This window comes from Lepidochelys kempii, chromosome 9, assembly GCF_965140285.1.
Source record: "Lepidochelys kempii isolate rLepKem1 chromosome 9, rLepKem1.hap1, whole genome shotgun sequence".
In the NCBI taxonomy this organism is placed as follows: Eukaryota; Metazoa; Chordata; order Testudines; family Cheloniidae; genus Lepidochelys; species Lepidochelys kempii.
In genome coordinates this window covers 87,976,629-87,996,675 of record NC_136388.1, presented here as the reverse complement: position 1 = coordinate 87,996,675, position 20,047 = coordinate 87,976,629, and the positions used below count along the sequence as shown (strand labels likewise).

Sequence of the window (20,047 nt, the reverse complement as noted above, 5' to 3'; positions counted from 1 at the left end):
TTAGGATCAGTAGAACCAGTGCCTGACCATCACAGAGGAAAAGGGTTTTACTCCCATTACTTTTTAACATAAAAGAAAACTGGGGATGGCAACCCGTTCTCTACCTCAGATGCCTCAATAAATTTGTTAAATTAAAAAAAAAAAAATACAAAATGGTGACTCTTGCAGCCATAATTCCAGCACTGGAGCCGTGAGATTGATTTTCAGCCCTCAACCTGCAGGATGCTTATGTTCCTATGACCATACATCCTGCCCACAGACATTTTATTCGCTTTGTTCTGGGCTCACAACACTACCAGTACAGGGTCCTTACCTTTCCGCCTCTCGACTGCGCCTCGTGTCTTTTCCAGACTCCTCCTAGTTGTAACAGTTCATCTCAGAAGGCAGGGAATCATAAGTTTTACTTACCTCGACAACTGCCTTTTCAAAGCTAGGACCCTCCAAGAAGCCATTCAAGCCACACAATAGACAGTCCAATGTTTCCATGCTCTTGGCCTATGAATGAACAAAGAAAATATACACTCAACAACTGGAGTTCATAGGAGCACATTTCAGCTCACGCAAAAGAATAGCATCTCTCCCACTTCACCTTTTTAACACCAACCTTTTTGTTCCCAAGCTGAGAAGGAACTGAGGAGTTCAGCCGCGCATGAGTACTATTAAGACAAGACTGGTGTGTGAGGCAGGCTCCACGCATGCGCGGCCGATATGGCTAGTGCTGTAAAAATCTCCGAACAACGGCGCAGGGGCGCACCAATGCCAACAGGGGAGCACCTACAGGGACACTCCTCTCGAACGTCAGTTACTGCATAGGTGAGTAACCTCCTCTTTTTTTAACCAAGGTATACTTTTGGCGTTCACAGCATCCCGTGGCAATGAATTCCATAGGTTGACTGCATTGTGGGAAGAAGTACTTCCTTCTGTTTGTTTTAAACCTGCTGCCTATTAATTTTTCTAGGTGAGTCCTAGTTCTTCTGTTATGTGAAGGGGTAAACAACACTTTCACTTTCTCCACACCATTCATGGTTTTATAGATCTCTGTAATATCCCCCCTTAGTTGTTACTTTTCTAAACGGAACAGTCCCAGTGTTTTTAATCTCTCCCTGGAAACTGTTCCCCTACCCCTAATAATTTTTCTTGTCCTTTTCCCAATTTTAATGTCTCTTCTGAGGTGGAGCAACTAGAACTGCATGCAGTATTCAAGGTGGGGGTGTACCATCGATTTATATAGTGACATCATATTTTCTGTCTTATTGCTATCCTTTATTAAGACAGTCCCCTCCTATAGAGCTTACAATGTAAGGCTGGGATATTCAGGCACAACTTCCTGTGATGCGACACCCTCTGTTCCAGTCATCTTTATTCACTCACAGACCACTCAGAGACCTTCCTTTTGTAGATACCACTGTGTAGTTTATGTACAGTGCTTCACCTCACCACCTTTTAGATATTCATGCTGCCATACTATTTACAGAGTTGTTGAGCTTACCTAGAAGGGGTGGGAAACGTCTCTGCACAGAGAGCTCCCTTTATCAGGCCCAGCTACCTCTTTCCATATGCAGGACCTGTGTCAGGGCCTGACTGGCTAAACTGACTATAGAATGATGGTTCATTTGCTGAGTCCCAGCACTCTGTGTCACTACCTTGAGCCCCTTTTGAAAATTTCAGCCTAAATGGTGAGAGGAGAAACAGAGGTAGAAGAGTGAAATCATGTATGCTGGGTCAAGTAGCAGCTTAATGGAAGAACAAAGTATAGCACTCTCCTGAGTTCCAGTCCAGCGCCCTGTCTGCTGGATCATGCTACCTCTACAATTGAAGCTGTTGCAAATCTATAGACAGCAGTGATAAAGGTTATTCAGGTCTTCGTTTTATTATATAGCTAGTTGGTAGCTTACTGTGTATGGTGGATCCATGTCTTCTGCAGTAACCAGGCTTTTGAGGGAGGGAAACAATAAGAACAATGTGCCGCTTATGTGGGGCGTAGTGATCTGGTTGGAAATTTCCAAGAAGCTTGAAGGAATTAAATGCTCAATTCCCGATGAAGTGAGCTGTAGCTCACAAAAACTTACGCTCAAATAAATTTGTTAGTCTCTAAGGTGCCCCAAGTACTCCTTTTCTTTTTGCGAATACAGACTAATGCGGCTGCTACTTTGAAAATAGACTTGAATGTAACTTGGGCACCTAACTCTTTTAGGCTCTTGAAAAATCCCAGCCAACTAATCTTTTCTTAATTGTTTTTGTAGTTCTGGGGCAGGTGAGAAATTTACTTATCTGTAATTCTGTTTCTCTAAAGATACCTCTCAGGAACCTTGCTTACCACAACTTACTTTTCTTCAGAATTTGGAGGTTTCACTTTTATGAGGCATTTCTCTTGAACCTTGGTATTCATTTTTCAGTAAGGCCTATTTTGATTGTCCGTTAGCTATCCTGAATTGCCTTTTATTTTATTTATTCCCTAGGATCTTCATCTTCCATGCAGTCCAAGGAACTGACTGTAACATCTGGAGGATGTCATTTCTTTACCAAAGCGTGATGCATGACAAACATTAGGGAACTTAGCTCGTACTCTATCTCACTACCACTCTTAATGGTTAAAAATATATATGTATTTTTGTTTAGATCTAAGAGTGTTCTGAATATTGTGAGTTTAAAAAAACCCAAAAACCTCAGGTCCAGGGGTGAGAATCCTGTAAGATGCATTCTTCTGAGAAGCAGACTATAGGTAGGAAATCTTCTTTTATTAGATAATAGAATCAGATTTCTTATTCAGTTATTCCATATACTGCAATACGAATATAAAAAAAATCCTGTTGCTAAACAATGTAATATAGTTTAAAAACATGCTTGCAAGGCATGCTTAAACTCACAGCAGTACATATATGAAACAGCCTCATTTATTCCTATTCATAAAAAAGTTTTATTTTTCTCCTATTTATAAAAATAATTCTGTCAATCAAACTGAGTAACTTTATAATTCTGACCTGTAATAATTACATACCTGTAATAAATATTTTGTCAAGTATAAAATAACATCAGGTTAGATCCAACACCACATTTCATTATAGAACAAAACAAATGAGTTTTACCAGTAATTTAATGGTGGTAGAGTTAGGCCAATTATGAGTGCTTTTGAAAATAGCTCCTTTAATATTTAGTATTTTATAAATCTATAACATTTTTGTAATATAGCATTTGAGGTTTGAGCTAGACATTTTTGGAACACACTTTAAAACCTTTCCTCTTTTTAACAATTTTTTCAAATTCTTGAAATACTAATTTGTTTTGAAGCTATAAGGCCAGGAAAGTACACCAGCCTAATTAAGACTGAAGAATGCAAACAAACTGAAGTCATTTGTATCCTGATTGAAGGAGATATCTCGAGGCCTCAGTGCTACTGTAAGATGGTCATAGTTATAAATTGATAAATGTAACAACATCAAAACAATTCTGCTCAAATATCAAACGTATCTCTCATGCCGGGAGGCTAAGATAGGGATGCCCAGGAATCTGTGCTGGGATCAGTGCTGTTGATATAGAAAATGATGGGAACGTTTATACAAAACATTTATACAAACTACTCATATGTTTATGCAAAAAGAAAAGGAGTACTTGTGGCACCTTAGAGACTAACAAATTTATTTGAGCATCAGCTTTTGTGAGCTACAGCTCACTTCATTGGATGCATTCAGTGATCACTAGCTCACGAAAGCTGATGCTTAAATAAATTTGTTAGTCTCTAAGGTGCCACAAGTACTCATTTTCTTTTTGCAAATACAGACTAACACAGCTGCTACTCTGAAACCTGTCATATGTTTATGGGTACCAAATTTACTGTAAATAACGCTTGTGGATGGATTTTTTTGGGAGGGCGGTCATGGAGCGAACTAGATCTTCTTGTAGAAAGCTCAGTGAGTACACTTGCTCAGTGTGCAGAAGTTCAAAAAAGTAAATGGTGGTCAATTTTTATAAAGGGATGGAGAATAACAGCTTTGTTATATAATGGCATAATGATATTAGTGGTATACCATAATGTTGTTTTTTGGATTTGGTCACCCTATCTTATAAAGGATGAGGAAGAAATAAAAAGTGTGGAGAAAGGCAACAAAAAATTACTAGAGGCATGGAGATCCTTCCATGAGAGGAAAGATTAAAAAGATTAGAACTACATCAGAGGTGACCTGACAGCTATTATAAAACAAGGAATAGATGATGTATTTAAGGTCAGTTCGACCACTTCTGTTTGCCTTTTATATGGCTGTCCAACATCTTGACAGTGGTGCTTAGTGATAGCATGGGAAAGAGCCTGATGTGCGAGTACTTCCCACAATAGGTACATGTCCACTTGCCAGATGGAAGTTGAAGCATACTTTGCTCCCTGGCTTGCCTCTGGACCTCAGCCTGTGCTCTCTGATGGCGCTGTGCAATGACTGCACCAGTCTTAACTTGGCTTCTGCAAAGTTAACTGGGAAAATCCTTCCAACAGTAGTTATCAGTGGGAATGCTGAATTTCTTGAGGCCTTGCTTTGACCTCATTGCTCTGTTGGAGCTTTGGTCTCCTTCTGTGTTGCGGCGAGTTCTTAAGTTGACCATAGAGCACAGCCTTTTGCAGTCAGTCTTGAGGCATGCATTCTACGTGTCCCAACCAGCAAAGCCTGCAAAGGTCCCGCATATTCTGCTTAGACTTTAGGCTGGTTCTCTCAAGGATCTTGTTAATGATGATCCATTGGTACCAAATAACTCCAAGGATTTTTCTAAGACAGTGGAGGTGGAAAATGTTCAATCTTTGCTCCTGCTTTTGAAGTACATAACCCCGGTGATGGCTCCAGCCCTCCCTTTCCTGCTGGCTGGGGGAGACAGGGAGGGGGAAGGCGGAAGAACAGGCTGTGGTGCCAAATCCCACAAATTGTATCACTAGTCTAGCAAAATACAAAGTCCTTCAGAAAGGGCTATTGCTTGGAGCCACGCTATTGGAGGAGAAGCTCAGCTTTTGTGGAAAAACAGTGTCAGGGTCACGCACAGGAGTGATAAAAGCAAATTGTTTGCCTTTTATTGGGGTATTAAACTGTCCTCTAGAATGCGGGTAATGGACCATTGTTATGATAAAAGAACAATGCCGAAGTTCTTAAGCATGGAAGAAGTTAAATGTTCTTTATATTTAAAATATTCTTGTAAAATATTTTAATCCCTTCCATATTAAATGTACAAGAGTGGAAAAATGCAACAAGGCACTCATCTAGTCACATGGCAACACCCTAGCAATTCGTTCTGTGACTGTGGCTACTGTAATGTGATCAGTTCAATCTAGAGCATGTGAAACGTCCGGTAGTCACTTCAGGCATTATTCTATGTTGTTGTTTTATGTATTTATCGTTTTTGAGTGATTCTGTAACTTGAGTAAAAACAACGAGGAGTCTGGTGGCACCTTAAAGACTAACGGATTTATGTGGGTATAAGCTTTTGTGGGTAAAAAAACCCTACTTCTTCAGATGTCACTCCATGCAGATGAGGAACTGAGGCACAATGTAGATTGTGACTTTCCTAAGGTCAAATAGGAAGTTGGTGGCTCAATGAGAAATTGAATCCCAATGTACAGAATCATGACCTGTCCGTAAGACCATCATTCTTTTCTTTGCATCTCTTCCTGATGTTTATCCTGAAGTTTAAGTGTGAAATAGTCTCCTTAAGAGATGTGAGCTTTGTTTTTAAAAAAGGAAAGAAAAGAGAGCTGATATAAAACTTTACCTTATTTCTTATAAGTCTCTAAGTGTAAATTCAGTTCAGATAATTTGCTTTTCTCTCTCTGTATCACCATTAATAACAAATTCTGAATTAAACCTGACCTTTTGGCACCATATGTGGGATTACATATTACTGGGTTGTTTGGTCAGTGGTGACTTATATTACAGGTATCTGCTGCTACATTTAAGTAAAGTTTGACTAAAGATATGTTGTCACTTCAGAGTTAAGAAGTTGTCTACATTTCAGTCTTTTCTCTCAACTTAGCGCAAGTGAGAGCGGCCACATTGCAAAATAGTACTAAAGTTGGTGTGTACACGCTCGCACTGTACTCACTTGTGTGGGATGCCAAGACTTCTGGGGGCACATCCCATGGTCCTTAGCGCTGTAGTAACATGAATCTCTTTCTAAATTTTTCCCAAGTGAATTGTGGGAGAACTTGTCTGTCTTTTTTTGGGCACATGGAGAAGGAAGGCATTGGAGCGTATTGGCACTTGAGTGGTGCTAGCCTCTGGTTGTGTTAACACCTGAGGAGTTGTTCATACTCAAGTTTTAGCTTATGCCTTGTCACAGGCCAGCCAATTTGAGTTAAAAGTAGTACTAAACTCAATTTATTTTGTATAAGGGACTGGAGTTAGGGGCAAGTTATAACTTGAGTGAACTTTGCAGTGAAGTAGAGCTCCAATTGTGGGTAGAGTTAGAAGCTTATTTTAGTCCTTGCTTTTGTACCATCACAGGTGTTTATAATGGAATCCTCAACTGATACATTGTAAATTACTGATATAATTAAATGACTGACTGATATCACTGGAGATCTTTTCTCCCATTCCCCCCCCCTTCCCGCTTTAATGAATCATAATGGTATTACACTTCTTGTTTGTTAAATCTTTAATGGTAGGTTATAGTCAAGGTCCTTCACTTTCAGCTTTTACTATTTATTTATTTATTTATTTTATTTATGATTATTTACCAAAAATTTCCTAGGTTTTACAAAACCTATTTGATTTATTTGAGTCGTAATGGTAATAAAAAAAACAACCTGAATACTGATTAAGAAAATCCAATATATTTGGTAGATGTGTTTATGTTAATAATAAATTAGTCTAAGTGTAAATGCAAGGCTGCCTGTTAAAAGAAGGTAACATAGTGGAAGATGCAAACATACGTGTATGTACATATCTGTACGTCAGTGCCCAAGTCCTAAAAAGAAAAATGCCGGAACTCCACGGATCTGTCTCCCCACTCTGGAAGGAGAGATGGCAGCTTTGTGATCTGGGCTGCTCAAGTCACCAAGCTGCCATCTTTCCTTTCAGAGTGTGAAACCAGATCAGAAGTACTTTGTTTTATTTTCTGTCCTTCCTTCCCCTAATATATACTCAGAACACTGAAGTTAATTTTTTGCACTGATTTTCACCCACTTTTTAAATTTTTGTAATAAACACGGATAAGTTTCCAGAAAATTATAAACAAAATAGAAACTGAAAATAAAGGGCTTTGGTTACAGTATGGTGATGCATCACTGTGGGACATGCTACAGCTGTAAAACATTGTAATTTAAAACTTTTTGCAGTTATTTTTGGAACTGTCTACAAAGTTCAGCAAGGTCATGATATAGTGATATAGTTGCCCTTGACATTTTTATATCCAAGGAGAGTCCAGAGTGATTCCAAATAAATGTGTTTTTTAATTTCACCCAAGATGCAGGAACTTTTTTGATGTATTTGAACTGTTTTGTATAGAGATTTGGCAAATGTAAGCAAAATATGCTACAGTATTTTGTTTTTAACAATGTATTATAAAGTTTATTGTAAAGAAATAACTAGGTCAACCTCTGGATGACCTGTCTTCTAGAGTTTCTTTAGTTAGCTTTAGGCTAGAGCTCCACCTTGTGATCTTTCAGCATGATACATTTTCTTTTAAAAGTTAATAAGTTAATTATGTTTCAGTAAAACTCATGGTCTTCTGAAATTCATAGATAAACTCATAAGTCAACTTAATTTTGCCAACAAACGCTGAAAGCTGTATGAAATATATAAATAGACAAAATTTAAATGCGTAACTACTAAACATATGAAAGATATATTTCTAATTATCATGAAACTGAAACTGTGTTGACCTTAGCAGATACATATACCAGTACTAGATGCCAAAGGTCTGGCTTTAAATCTGTGCTTACTATGGATACTTCAATTTATTGCTGGTTGAAATGGCATCTTCAAAATAGGCTCTTTTTGCTGCCTGCTCTGAATTGACTACATCAAAGTATTATTATTATTATTTTTTAAATGTAAGTTAAAGGACCTAATAAGATACTTATACAACAAAAGCATATGTCTGCCCTTTTACTGTTTATGGTCCTAATCCTTCTCATAACCTCAGCACCTTTTTGCTGGAATTAATGTTGTAAACTCCTGTGTCATCCTACTGATATGTAGAGCATTTTGCACACCAATGATACTGTGTAAATAATTTATTGACGTCTCATATGTTGAGAAAGTTGCTGGCCAAATGCTAGGACCCTCCCCTCTTCTGTTTTTCTCCCCTCTCAAAAACAATCCCAAAACACTTCTATTTTTGTAACACTCTTTAGCTCTAAGAGACAGGTTCATATCCCTCTTTTCTATAATTAGAAGGTAGAAATTTAATACTTCAGGAATAATCATCTGGTTTTCTTGTTTGTGCTAGGAATCTAATTATGAAACACGCAGAGTATGTCACCACAAAACTACAGATACCTAGTTTTAATAGATGATGTCTTTAATTTCAGAATGAGATGCACCAAATCTATAATTTAATTCTGTGTTGAGATTATTTTTGAACAGTTTATACATTCCTTTACTCAGTTTGTGATGACTATATTCTTTAAAAGTGTTTGTGGTTATATGAAACAATGCTGTCCAGAACTATATTTTTACAGATTCTAATATTGAGACAGATATGGTCTAAGTGCAGAACTAGGAATATATTGTAATTCTTGTTCACACACAGACTCTGTGTGACTGCGGACAAATAACTTTACTTCTCTGCCTCATATCTACAGCACAGACATCTACCACTTCACTAACTGAGTAACTGGTAGCAATAGTAAACTGTTATCTTCCATGTGGGCCATTTGCAAGAGGATGATATAAACATTTTTCCCAGTAGGGGTTTCACACATGTTCACTTAACAGCAGACTAATGTTGAGACTTTGGTACCTTGAGCTGTTCTATAAATTCTGGATAGGACTGTACTGTGGTGATTACAGATTAGGACTGAGCATTTGACTGTTCCAAAAATAATTGGTCAATTGATGGGTCAAATATAAAATAATGTAAAAATGGTCAAATATTTTGAAGCATTAATTTATTATGGGATTGAGTCCCTGACCATCTTGGCTAATAACCACTGATGGACCTATCAAATATTCTTCGCAATTTATCTCAATCTTTTTTAACCCCAGTTATACTTTTTGGCCTTCACAACCTCTCCTGGCAATGAATTCCACAGGCTGACTGTGCGTTGTGTGAAGAAGTAATAGGCAACAAATTTAAAACAGAAGTAATTTCATTGGGTGACCCCCTAGTTGTGTTATGTGAAGGGGTGAATAACACTTCCTTATTCACTTTCTCCACACCAGTCGTGATTTTGTAGACCTCTGTCACATCGGCCCTTTAGTCATTTCTTTTGTAAGCTGAATAGTCCCAGTCTTTTTTAATCTCTCCTCCTATGGAAGCTGTTCCAGACCCCAGTCATTTTTGTTGCTCTTCTTTGTATTTTTTCCAATTCCAATATCTTTTGTAAGATAGGGCAACCAGAACTTCATGGGCATACCATAGATTTATACAGTGGCATTACAATATTTTCTGTCTCATTATCTATCACTTTCCTGATGGTTCCTAACATTTTTAGCTTTTTTGACTGCCACTGCACATTGAGCAGATGTTTTCAGAGAATTACCCATGATGACGCCAAGATCTCTGTCTTGAGTGGTAACAGCTAAGTTAGACCCCATCATTTTTGGTGTATAGTTGGGATTGTTTTCCAATATGCATTACTTAGATTAAATTCAATGTTGATAAATACAATCATTTTGTTTCACAATCACAGTTTTGTGAGATCCCTCTGTACTCCTCCGCTTTAGACTCCACTATCTTCAGTAATTTTGTATCATCTGTAGACTCAGCTCATTTATGGATATGTTGAATAGTGCTGATCCCAATACAGTTCCTTGGCGGACACCACTGTTTAAGTCTCTCCATTCTGAAAACTTATCATTTATTCCTACCCTTCGTTTCCTATCTTTTAACTAGTTACTGATCCATGAGAAGACTTCCCTCTTACCCCATGGCTGCTTCTTTGCTTAAGAGCCTTTGGTGTGGGACCCTGTCAAAGACTTTCTGAAAGTTCAGGTACATTGTATCACCCTTGTCCATATGTTTTTTGACCCTCTCAAAGAATTCTAATAGATTGATAAGACATGATTTCCCTTTACAAAAGCCATGTTGAGACTTCCCCAATATATTGTTTTCACCTGTGTCTGATAATTCTGTTTTTTCACTATCATTTCAACCAGTTTGCCTGGTACTGAAGTTAGGCTTACTAGTCTGTAATTGCCAAGATTATCTCTGGAACCTTTTTAAAAATTGGTGTTATGTTAATTATCCTCTAGGCATTTGATATAGAAGCTGATTTAAGTGATAGGTTACATACCACAGCTAGTTGTTCTGCAGTGTCATATTTGAGCTCCTTCAGAACTCTTGGGTGAATGTTATCTAGTCCTGGTGACTTAATCCTGTTTAATTTATTAATTTGTTCCTAAACATCCTCTGTTGACCTCAATCTCTGACGTTTGCTCAGATTTGTTACCTAAAAAGAATGGCTCAGGTGTGGGAATCTCTCTCATATGTTCTCTGCAGTGAAAACCTATATAAAGAATTAATTAGCTTGTCTGCAACGGCTTTGTGTTCTTTGAGTGCTCCTTTAGCACTATGATAGTCCAGTGGACCCCACTGATTGTCTGGGAAGCTTATTGCTTCTGCTGTACAAAAATTTTTTTGTTCATTTTTGTATCTTTTGCTAGTTACTCTTCAAATATTCTTTTGGACTGCTTAATTATACTTTTACACTTGACATGTCAGAGTTTAGGCTCCTTTGTATTTTCCTCAGTAGGATTTGACTCATTTTTAAAGGATCTCTCTTTTTGGTTCTAACCACCTCTTTGACTCTGTTTGGCCATGGTAGCATTTTTTTGGTCGTGTTGCTTTTCATTTTTTTTATTTGGGGTATACCTACAGTTTGAGCCTCTATTATGATGATTTTAAAAAGTTTCCATGCAGCTTACAGGCATTTCACTCTTGTTATTGTTACTTTTAATTACCATTTAACTGGCTTCCTCATTTTTGTGTCCTTTCCCTTTTTTGAAGTTAAATGTTACAGTGGAGCGTTTCTTTGATATTTCCCACGCCTACGAGGATTTTAAATTGAATTACATTATGGTTGCTCTTACCAAATGAATCAGCTATATTCACCTCTTGGACCAGATCTTGTGTGCTAGACCAAATCAAGACTTGCCTCTATCCTTGTGAGTTCCAGGACTAGCTGCTCCAAGAATCAATCCTTAATGGTTACTAGACATTTTACTTCTGCATCCTGTCTTTAGGTGACATGTACCTCCTGTCCTGAGGTCACAGTTTATTCATTGAATTTTTTAAACAGTCAGCAATATATTGGGCTGAGTGGTGATGCTTGGTTGTGCACTGGAATAAGTAAAATGTTGGTTGTGGAGTTACCATTATGTTAATGACACGCTTATTGTGAACGTTGCTCCATCCCTCAGATACTAGACCGGGGTGGGCAAACTTTTTGGCACGAGGGCCATATTGGGGTATGAAAATTGTATGGCGGGCCATGAATGCTCACAAAATTGGGGGTAGGGGTGTGGGAGGGGGTGAGGACTCCGGCTGGGGGTGTGGGTTCTGGAGTGGGGCTGGGGATGAGGGGCTTGGGGTGCAGGAGGGTGCTCCGGGCTGGGACTGAGGGGTTCGGAGGGTGGGAGGGGGATCAGGGATGGGGCAGGAGGGGGGATGGGGCTCTGGGGTGGGGTTGGGGATGAGGGGCTTGGGGTACAAGAGGGGGCTCTGGGCTGGGATCGAGGAGTTCAGAAGCGGGAGGGAGATCAGTGCTGTGGCAGGGGATTGGGCTGTGGGGTGGCGGGGGGGCTCAGGGATGCAGTCTCTGGGCGGCGCTTACTGCAAGCAGCTCCCAGAAGCATGTCTCTCCTTCGGCTCCGAGGTGTAGCCAGGCAGCTCTGCATGCTGTCCCATCTGCAGGCGCCATCCCTGCAGCTCCCATTGGCTGGGAACCGCCCTGTGGACGGGGTGGCGAGCAGAGCCGCCTGGTCACGCCTCCGTGTACTACATAGAAGCCTGAGGGGCGTCATGCCTTACTTGGAAGCCATGAAAATTTCAGCATGAACAGTTGAATTTTAGCTAAATTTTAAGCATCTAAGGTTCTTACAATGGGAAGTAACTATAGGTGGTGGTTCCAGCTCAGCCCATAATAGTTCACAGTTGTATTAGATGGCAGTACTTCTTAATTTTTTGTCCACTATGAGTTTTCTTGCTAGCATACTAGATGGACCACTAAACTGCTGTAAAAAGAAAAGGAGTACTTGTGGCACCTTAGAGACTAACAAATTTATTTGAACATAAGCTTTTGTGAGCTACAGTCCACTTCAGATGCATAGAATGGAACATATAGTAAGAAGATATATATATACACATACAGAGAAGGTGGAAGTTGCCATCCAAACTGTAAGAGGCTAATTAATTAAGATGAGCTATTATCAGAAGGAGAAAAAAACTTTTTTGTAGTGATAATCAAGATGGCCCATTTAGACAGTCCACTCCTGTTCTTTTAGTGTAAAAATTGATGTTAATCTGGCATATTAAACGCACTGAAGAGTAGACGTGCAGAAAAGCCAGTATCTCTTAGACCCCCTTCTTGTGTGTTTTTAACATGTACTACACTCGCTGCATGCCCCACTAGCACTGATATAAATAACAGTGCAGACAGGTACTGCTTGGTCTAGTAGTGTGGACACACCAGAAGCTTAGGGTATATACCCTAAATGGTTCACAGTGCCTTTTATGTCTACACTTCTATTTTTAGAAGTTAAGTGTCCTCCTGCCTCCCTTTGGTAAAAGGCTCTGGCAGTGGGGAAAAGCTCTGCAGAAGGAGGCAGTGAGGAAAGGCTTTGGCAGCTCCTTTCTGTCAGAGCTTTTCCCTACTGCCTTCTTGCCAGAGCCTTTCACTGCATTGTGGATACAGAGTGCTTTTCACTGTGGTGTCTAGCTACTGTGGATGCAGACAAGGCCTTGGTTCAAAGAAGAAATTGAAGTTTTGTTCTTTAGTCTTCTAAAATGATCTAGACTAATCAGGAATGCATGCATATTCTCTTTGCCGCTTCACGTTCTAAAATGAGACTTTTTTCTATATATCATTTACCATGTTGTGCTGTATTTTGTTTTAATATTGTGATGCTGTTGCAGGAGTTTGGGGAGAGATTATGGGGTGAAGAACACTTATAAAAATTGTAATTTAAAAGGAGAAAATAAACTTCCAGTCTTCTGAAATGTATGTCAGAGGCTGATATACAGTACAAGACATTAATGACCATAACATTTTTGCGCCTTTCATTAAGAGTAAAGATTGACCTGGTCTGTGTTTTTTTTAATAGGAATTGTCTTTTGTGAAAGGAAGAAAACGTGCTTGCGCACCGTAAACTGTTTTTTGAACATATTTCCAATACAGTGGTGGTCCAGAAGATGATAAAGAAATGATAGCAGCTCCAGAAATACCAAGTGATTTTACTCTCCTTCAGTAAGTAATTAAAATTGCAATGGCCAAACTTTTTAAGGTAAAACACATTTGTTGTAGGTGCAATGACAATACACACTGTTGCTCTGATTAATTGCTAAAGAAAACAGAAAAATGAACAATGCTTAATACATACATAACAAAGTTTATTCTGTCAAGTAGTTACAGTGATTTAAATCTAAAGCATGGCTTGAATGGTGTCCTGTGTTTCCAGAGAGAGTTAAAATAGCAATCGTATAACTGGTTTAACTTTATTTTTTACTCTAGATTTTTAGAATCTTTAATCAAGCATTTTGCTAGTAGGAGAATCTATTGTCATGGTCACAGAATAGTTTCCATTATAGCAACATTTTTCAGATGCTTATAACTTTCTGAAAAAAACTTTTCTCTGGATTAGAAATTTTCTGGACAGAAATAGGAGTAATGTCAAGTCGTCTTGTTTCTGTTTAGGGAGACAGATGTTGATTGAGGCCTTTTTTTAAAGGGCTAGGGTTGCTTAATCCTTAAGAGAGTTGCTTTTTTGCCGTGTGTGTGTGAGAGACAGAGATATATACTGGCAGAGCTCCGACATTGTCCCCGTGGGTCCCGCGCTTCCAGGCAGTTTATGCTAGCTTCAGAGGCTCACTGCAACCCTCCATCTAGCCCTTCTCTCTCTAGAGCCAAGGATACAGTCTACTGAGCCCTTTTCATCATAAGCCAGCAAGAATGTTGGTGAGAGAACTCCCACAGTCCCTGTTGCTCATACGGACTCATACCAAAACAGTTTAGCCTCTTGTCCTGACAGGGGCCTGTTTTCCCCTCCCAGGAGGTGTTTCTGTAGTGGTGGGTTGGGGGGAACCCAGGTTCTGGCCCAGGGACCCTAATGGTAGCAGCTGTTGGCAGCCAACCTTTCACTGCCAGAGTTGCTACATTTCTCTGAGCCACTTCCTCTCTCCTTCTTCACCCTTTCATTAGGGCTTCCTTATCAATGACTTGAGGGTGTCTTCATTAACCAGCCCTTCAGCTGCACTTCCTCTCCTCTGGCTCCCTGGCTCTCCTCGGCCTGACTGGAGTGAGCCATTTTATAGTATCAGAAGGGCCTTAATTAGAGTCAGGTGGTCACATTAGTTTAATGGCCTCACCTGACTCTTTTGTAGGTTAATTGGAGTCCGGTGTTCTCATTAGCCTGGAGCAGCCCCTGTTCTGGTCAGTCAGGGAACAGAAAACTGTTAATCCAGTGGCGAGTATATCTGCTGTACCCAACTGGCCTGGGTCTATCACTATATATATAAATATATATTAAACAATATGTGTGTGTGTTTTGATAAACTTTAACTGTAGATGATACCACTTTTCAGTTACTTGTGATAATATCCTATGGGTTCTCCAGTCATCCGTAATCTTTCAGGGTCGACAAAAACTGGGTTCCTAATGTGGGTTGTGGGCTTTTTTGTTTTTAACAGGGGAGGAAAAGCTAAATGTATCTCATAGGTACAGACAGAAACCTTTTTAGGCCTTCTTTATACATAATCAATTTTTTCCTTTGTAGTTCACTTAAGAAATCCTAAAAACCCTTCTTTGAGTCATGACTTCAGCTGAAAAGTACCTAAAATTTGAACTCTGCATGTAATTAGTGCTTAATAAAGAGTACCAACTTTCTTCGGGTTGGTTGGGGACAATAAAAAAAAGTACTGGGGGTGGGGAGAGAGATATGTGATTGGAAAAAATGGATTTAGAGCATCAGCAGTATTTAAGACTTTTAAAAAATATATTTATTAGCAGAGTCTAATAGAGTTCTAAGGTTAACTTTCTGTCAGGTAGGAACTATTTAAATCCGTTACTAAGCACAGCCACTTAACCCTATTACTCCCTACCCTTCTCTTTTCCTCTGGCTCCACTCTCCAAGAAAATTAAATACACACAACTGTTAAATCAAGAAACAATTTCTCCGAATTGTGTGCATGTCCATAAATTAGAATTGGGTTTGTGTGATTTATTTGCTTCTTCACAATGTATTTTCTGAAAGGTTTTTAAATTAAAACTTGTGTGTGATATGTGTTGTGTTTATGTAAGATGCAAGTTTTGTCTGTTCTTTTTCCTGAAAGACTAGGGACATCTGGAGAACTAGTGAGATCATGACAACAGAAGTACTAAGGGTGTAAAACTTAACAGTTGAGAAAGGAGGAAAGAGGAATTCTTAGGCCTTATTTACAAGAAATAGTTGCACCAGTTTAAGTTGGTTTCAACTGGTGTAAAAATCTCTATGGGCATCTCTTATTTTAAGAGTATTTTATTGTGGTTTAATTTAAACTGATTCCTAATTAGCTTAAAGCAAATTGAAATAAATGTGGTTTAACCAAAATAGATGTGTATACACAGCCTTTTTCATTAGTTTAATTAAACCTGTTTAAAGTGGTACAGCTTTCTTGTGTAGACAAGCCCTTAATCATATGTTTAGAATTTGGGTTTTCACACCTATTAAACTCTCACATGCCAAGTTTTGGGATGAAAGTTTTTTTTATTAAAGACTTACAGCCTGTGTTTTTAATGGTTGGGGACAATTCCAATCCATATTTGATTCCTCTACAAAATGGGAACAACAAAATGTTGACATACCTGATCATTCTAAAGTTTAAAAAATAAACCAACTAGCTTGAAAACGTTTTTTGCAACTGTAGGGGCTCTCAACTTTCTGGCATCCTTTATATATTATAAAGAAGCAAGTACTGACACTTTCCCTTTGCAGATCACTTTTAGGGTTGCATAGTTTAAAAGCATGTCAGCAAATGCAAATATTATAGGTTCTATGACAACATGAATTTGCATACAGTGCATAGTCTATATAATTTAGGATACACGTGTAAGGTTTAATAACAAAATTTAACAAGAAATGCAAAAATACTAATATTACGTAGGTGAAATTTAGCCAAGTTAATATTGCTGTAGGAACAGGTGGCCTTTTTGTTTCCTAACTCTTACATTTATATTAGGGCTGTTGATTAATCACAGTTAAGTCACACGATTAGCTAAAAAAATTAACTGCGATTAAAAAAATTAATCATGATAAATTGCATGGTTAAACAGTAGAATACCAATTGAAATTTATCAAATATTTTTGGATGTTTTTTTCTTCATTTTCAAATATATTGATTTCTGTTACAGCACGGAATACAAAGTGTACAGTGCTCACTTTATATTTTTATTACAAATATTTGCACTGTAAAAATGATAAACAAAAGAAATAGTATTTTTCAGTTCCTCATACAAGTACTGTAGTGCAATCTCTATTGTGAAAGTGTAACTTATAAATGTATTTTGTTGTTGTTGCATAACTGCACTCAAAACCAAAACAATGTAAAACTTTAGAGCCTACAAGTCCACTCAGTACTACTTCTTGTTCAGACAATCACGAAGGCAAACAAGTTTGTTTACATTTACGGGAGATACTGCTGCCTGCTTCTTATTTACAATGTCAACTGAAAGTGGGAAAAGGTGTTCACATGGCATTTTTGTAGCAGACATTGCCAGGTATTTACATGCCAGATATGCTAAACATTCGTATGCCCCTTCATGCTTCAACCACCATTCTGGGGGACATGCTTCCATGCTGATGAAGCTTGTTTAAATAAAAAAAAAGTGCGTTAATTACATTTGTAACTATACTCCTTGGGGAGCATTGTCTGTCTCCTGTTCTGTTTTACTGCATTCTGCCACATATTCCATGTTATAGCACTCTCGGATGATGACCCAGCACGTTTTCGTTTTAAGAACATTTTCATAGCAGATTTGACAAAACGCAAATAAGGTATCAATGTGAAATTTCTAAAAATAGCTACAGCACTCGACTCCAGGTTTAAGAGTCTGGAGTGCCTTCCAAAATCTGAGAGGGATGAGGTGTGGAGCATGCTTTCAGAAGTCTAAAAAGAGCAACATTCCGATGCAGAAACTACAGAACCCAAACCACCAAAAAAGAAAATCAACCATCTGCTGATGGCATCTAACTCATGATGAAAATGAGCATGTCTTGGTCCGCTCTCCTTATTTTCAAGCAGAACCCGTTATCAGCATGGACACACATCCTCTGGAATTGTGATTGAAGCATGAAGGAACATATGAATCTTTAGCGCATCTGGCACACAAATATCTTGTGATGCCGGTTACAACAGTGCCATGTGAAGCCTGTTCTCGCTTTCAGGTGACATTGTAAACAGAAAGTGGGCAGCATTATTTCCTGTAAATGTAACCACACTTTTGTCTGAGTGATTTGCTGAAGTAGGGCTAGGTGGACTTATAGGCTCTAAAGTTTTACATTGTTTTATTTTTGAATGCCGTTATTTTTTTGTACAAAATGCTACATTTGTAAGTTCAGTTTTCATGATAAAGAGATTGCGATACAGTACTTGTATTATGTGAATTGAAATATACTATTTCTTTATTTTTTTATTACAAATATATGCACTATAAAAAACAAAAGTGAGCACTGTACGCTTTGTATTCTGTGTTGTAATTGAAATCAGTATATTTGGAAATGTAGAAACATCCCAAAATATTTAAATAAATGGTATTCTTTTATTATTTAACAGTGCGATTAATCTTGCGATTAATCACAATTAATTTTTTTAATCAGTTGACAGCCCTAATTTATATTATAGCATTTTTTAAAAGTATGGTATGTTAAAGTAAAAGTGTAGTGTTGCTACACGTGCCAACGTTTTAGAAAATTTTGTAGAAAACTTCTGAGTTTTGAACCACAGTAGATGTATTCTCTGTCCCTATTCTCTTAATAGATTTGTAACTCCCATTGACATTCATGTATATTTTCTAATAGAATAGTCTTGCTTACAAGCTTTGGCAGGGAGGAGAGCCGTCAGTTTTGCAGTAGTGTGGCAGATATTAAGAAAATGTAGTGAAGTGCAGCATATAGGTCTCACTGAAACGTACTTGTGCCATAGTCTCATGCATATTCATAGTCAGGAAGAAGCTAATAAGCTCCAGTTTTATTCGTTGTTTTACCCATTTTTGTCTTACTTTGTCTCAAGATGTTATGAATTTTCTTAACAAAACCAACCCCTTTGTTCTGTTAAGATACCTGGTTTAATGAAAATTCTTAAAAAAAATGGTGACATTTTCATCGTCTTAGACATGCTAATAGTATTTAAAAAAGACCAATATTGAAATAACTTACTCTTGTGAAACACTTTTAGTTAATGGAAAATATTCCGCAACATTATGTTCCATTGTATTTCTTTTAGGTGTCTAAAAATGAATGGCTCTTCTAAGAGTAGTGTCCCTATGGGTGCTCCACTTCAGGTGCACGTGTGTCCAACGTGTCTTTGATCAGAGATTTTTGTTAGCAATGTCTGTTCGGCCTGGGCTTACTCTGCTGATATCCTTGTACCCATCATCATATCAGGCTGCATGGGTGAATAGCCCTCAGTTCTTTCTCAGCTATCTCGGCCTGTGATGAAGCTTAGTGTATCCCCATTGTGTTCATCTGGACTACCTTCTGATTTCAGTCTAACTAGGTTTATTTTAGTTAGTTATTTGGAAGTTTGTTTTATTTCCTCCAGGGAGGCCCTTCCTAAGGGGTATACCTGGTTAATCAGGGTTTAATCGCCGCCTCACATGTAGAGAGGTTATCCTGGTCAACAACAGATATTCTTAAGTATGTTCGTTGCCTAGAGAAGTTGCACATTCCACAGCAGCTGTGTTGCCCTCAAATCCAGGGCAAGGAAGAACTGGGCAATGAAGTTGTGACTATTAATTATGGAGCTCTCACTTCACCCCGCTTTGGAAACCGGTCATAAGAACCCCCCCTGTACATCAGTTTCCAGAGATATCTAGTACCCCTTCCACCTTGGTGAAACACTCTTGCAGAATGGGAAAAGCCTTAGAGACCTCAAGTAGAGGTTCCAAGAAGGGGAGCTCTAACTCCCCTCTAGGAATCCACTTTGAAAAGACCTCGCTCTCTGAGCAGGTAATAGCCTCAGAATCTAGCCTCAAGGCTCAATCTTGCAGAGGTAGTGGGCTCCTCTTGTACCGTAGCTCTTCTGAAAGTAAGTGAGGCTCTGAGAAGGTGCTGGTACCATCTAGCAGAGCTGGTCAGAACAAATAAAGAAGACCAGTACCATTGGACTTAACCTCTCTCCTGGTACCTCTGTTGAGTTCTTCAGTACTGTGTAAGATTAAGCCTCCAACTATGTGAAGTGCTCAAAACTTGGTGCTGTTCCCCAGGGACAAACCTACAATACAGTCAGTGCATATCTCAACCTCACTCGGTGCTGCAATTCCACTCTGCTTGATTTGCAAGACTTTAGGTGCCTGAAGGACTGATCGGTGACTGCTGAACTAGAGTCTCCATTGCTTGCATCTCTTGGTACCAAGAACCACTTGCTATCTGGATCCTTATACATCTTTTGTACCATCTAATTCACCTCCCTTTTTGGTTAGGGGAAGAAGAGACGACAGTAG

The 20,047-nt window shown here is 38.6% G+C and overlaps 1 protein-coding gene across 6 annotated transcripts in view; it reads left to right on the top strand.

Moving 5' to 3' along the window:
• STAG2 (STAG2 cohesin complex component) overlaps nt 1–20,047 on the top strand; it is a 182,835-nt gene that overhangs the window by 50,124 nt on the left and 112,664 nt on the right. For 4 of the 6 annotated variants that reach the window (XM_078854256.1, XM_073361285.2, XM_073361288.2 and 1 more), the window contains exon 2: nt 13,458–13,600. In XM_078854256.1, coding sequence (XP_078710382.1) covers nt 13,557–13,600 — 44 coding nt within the window. In that variant the 5' untranslated portion in view covers nt 13,458–13,556. Of the gene's footprint in view, nt 1–10,029; nt 10,129–13,457; nt 13,601–20,047 lie in introns of those variants that run through there. The other 2 variants (XM_073361287.1, XM_073361289.2) reach the window with 2 other exon arrangements.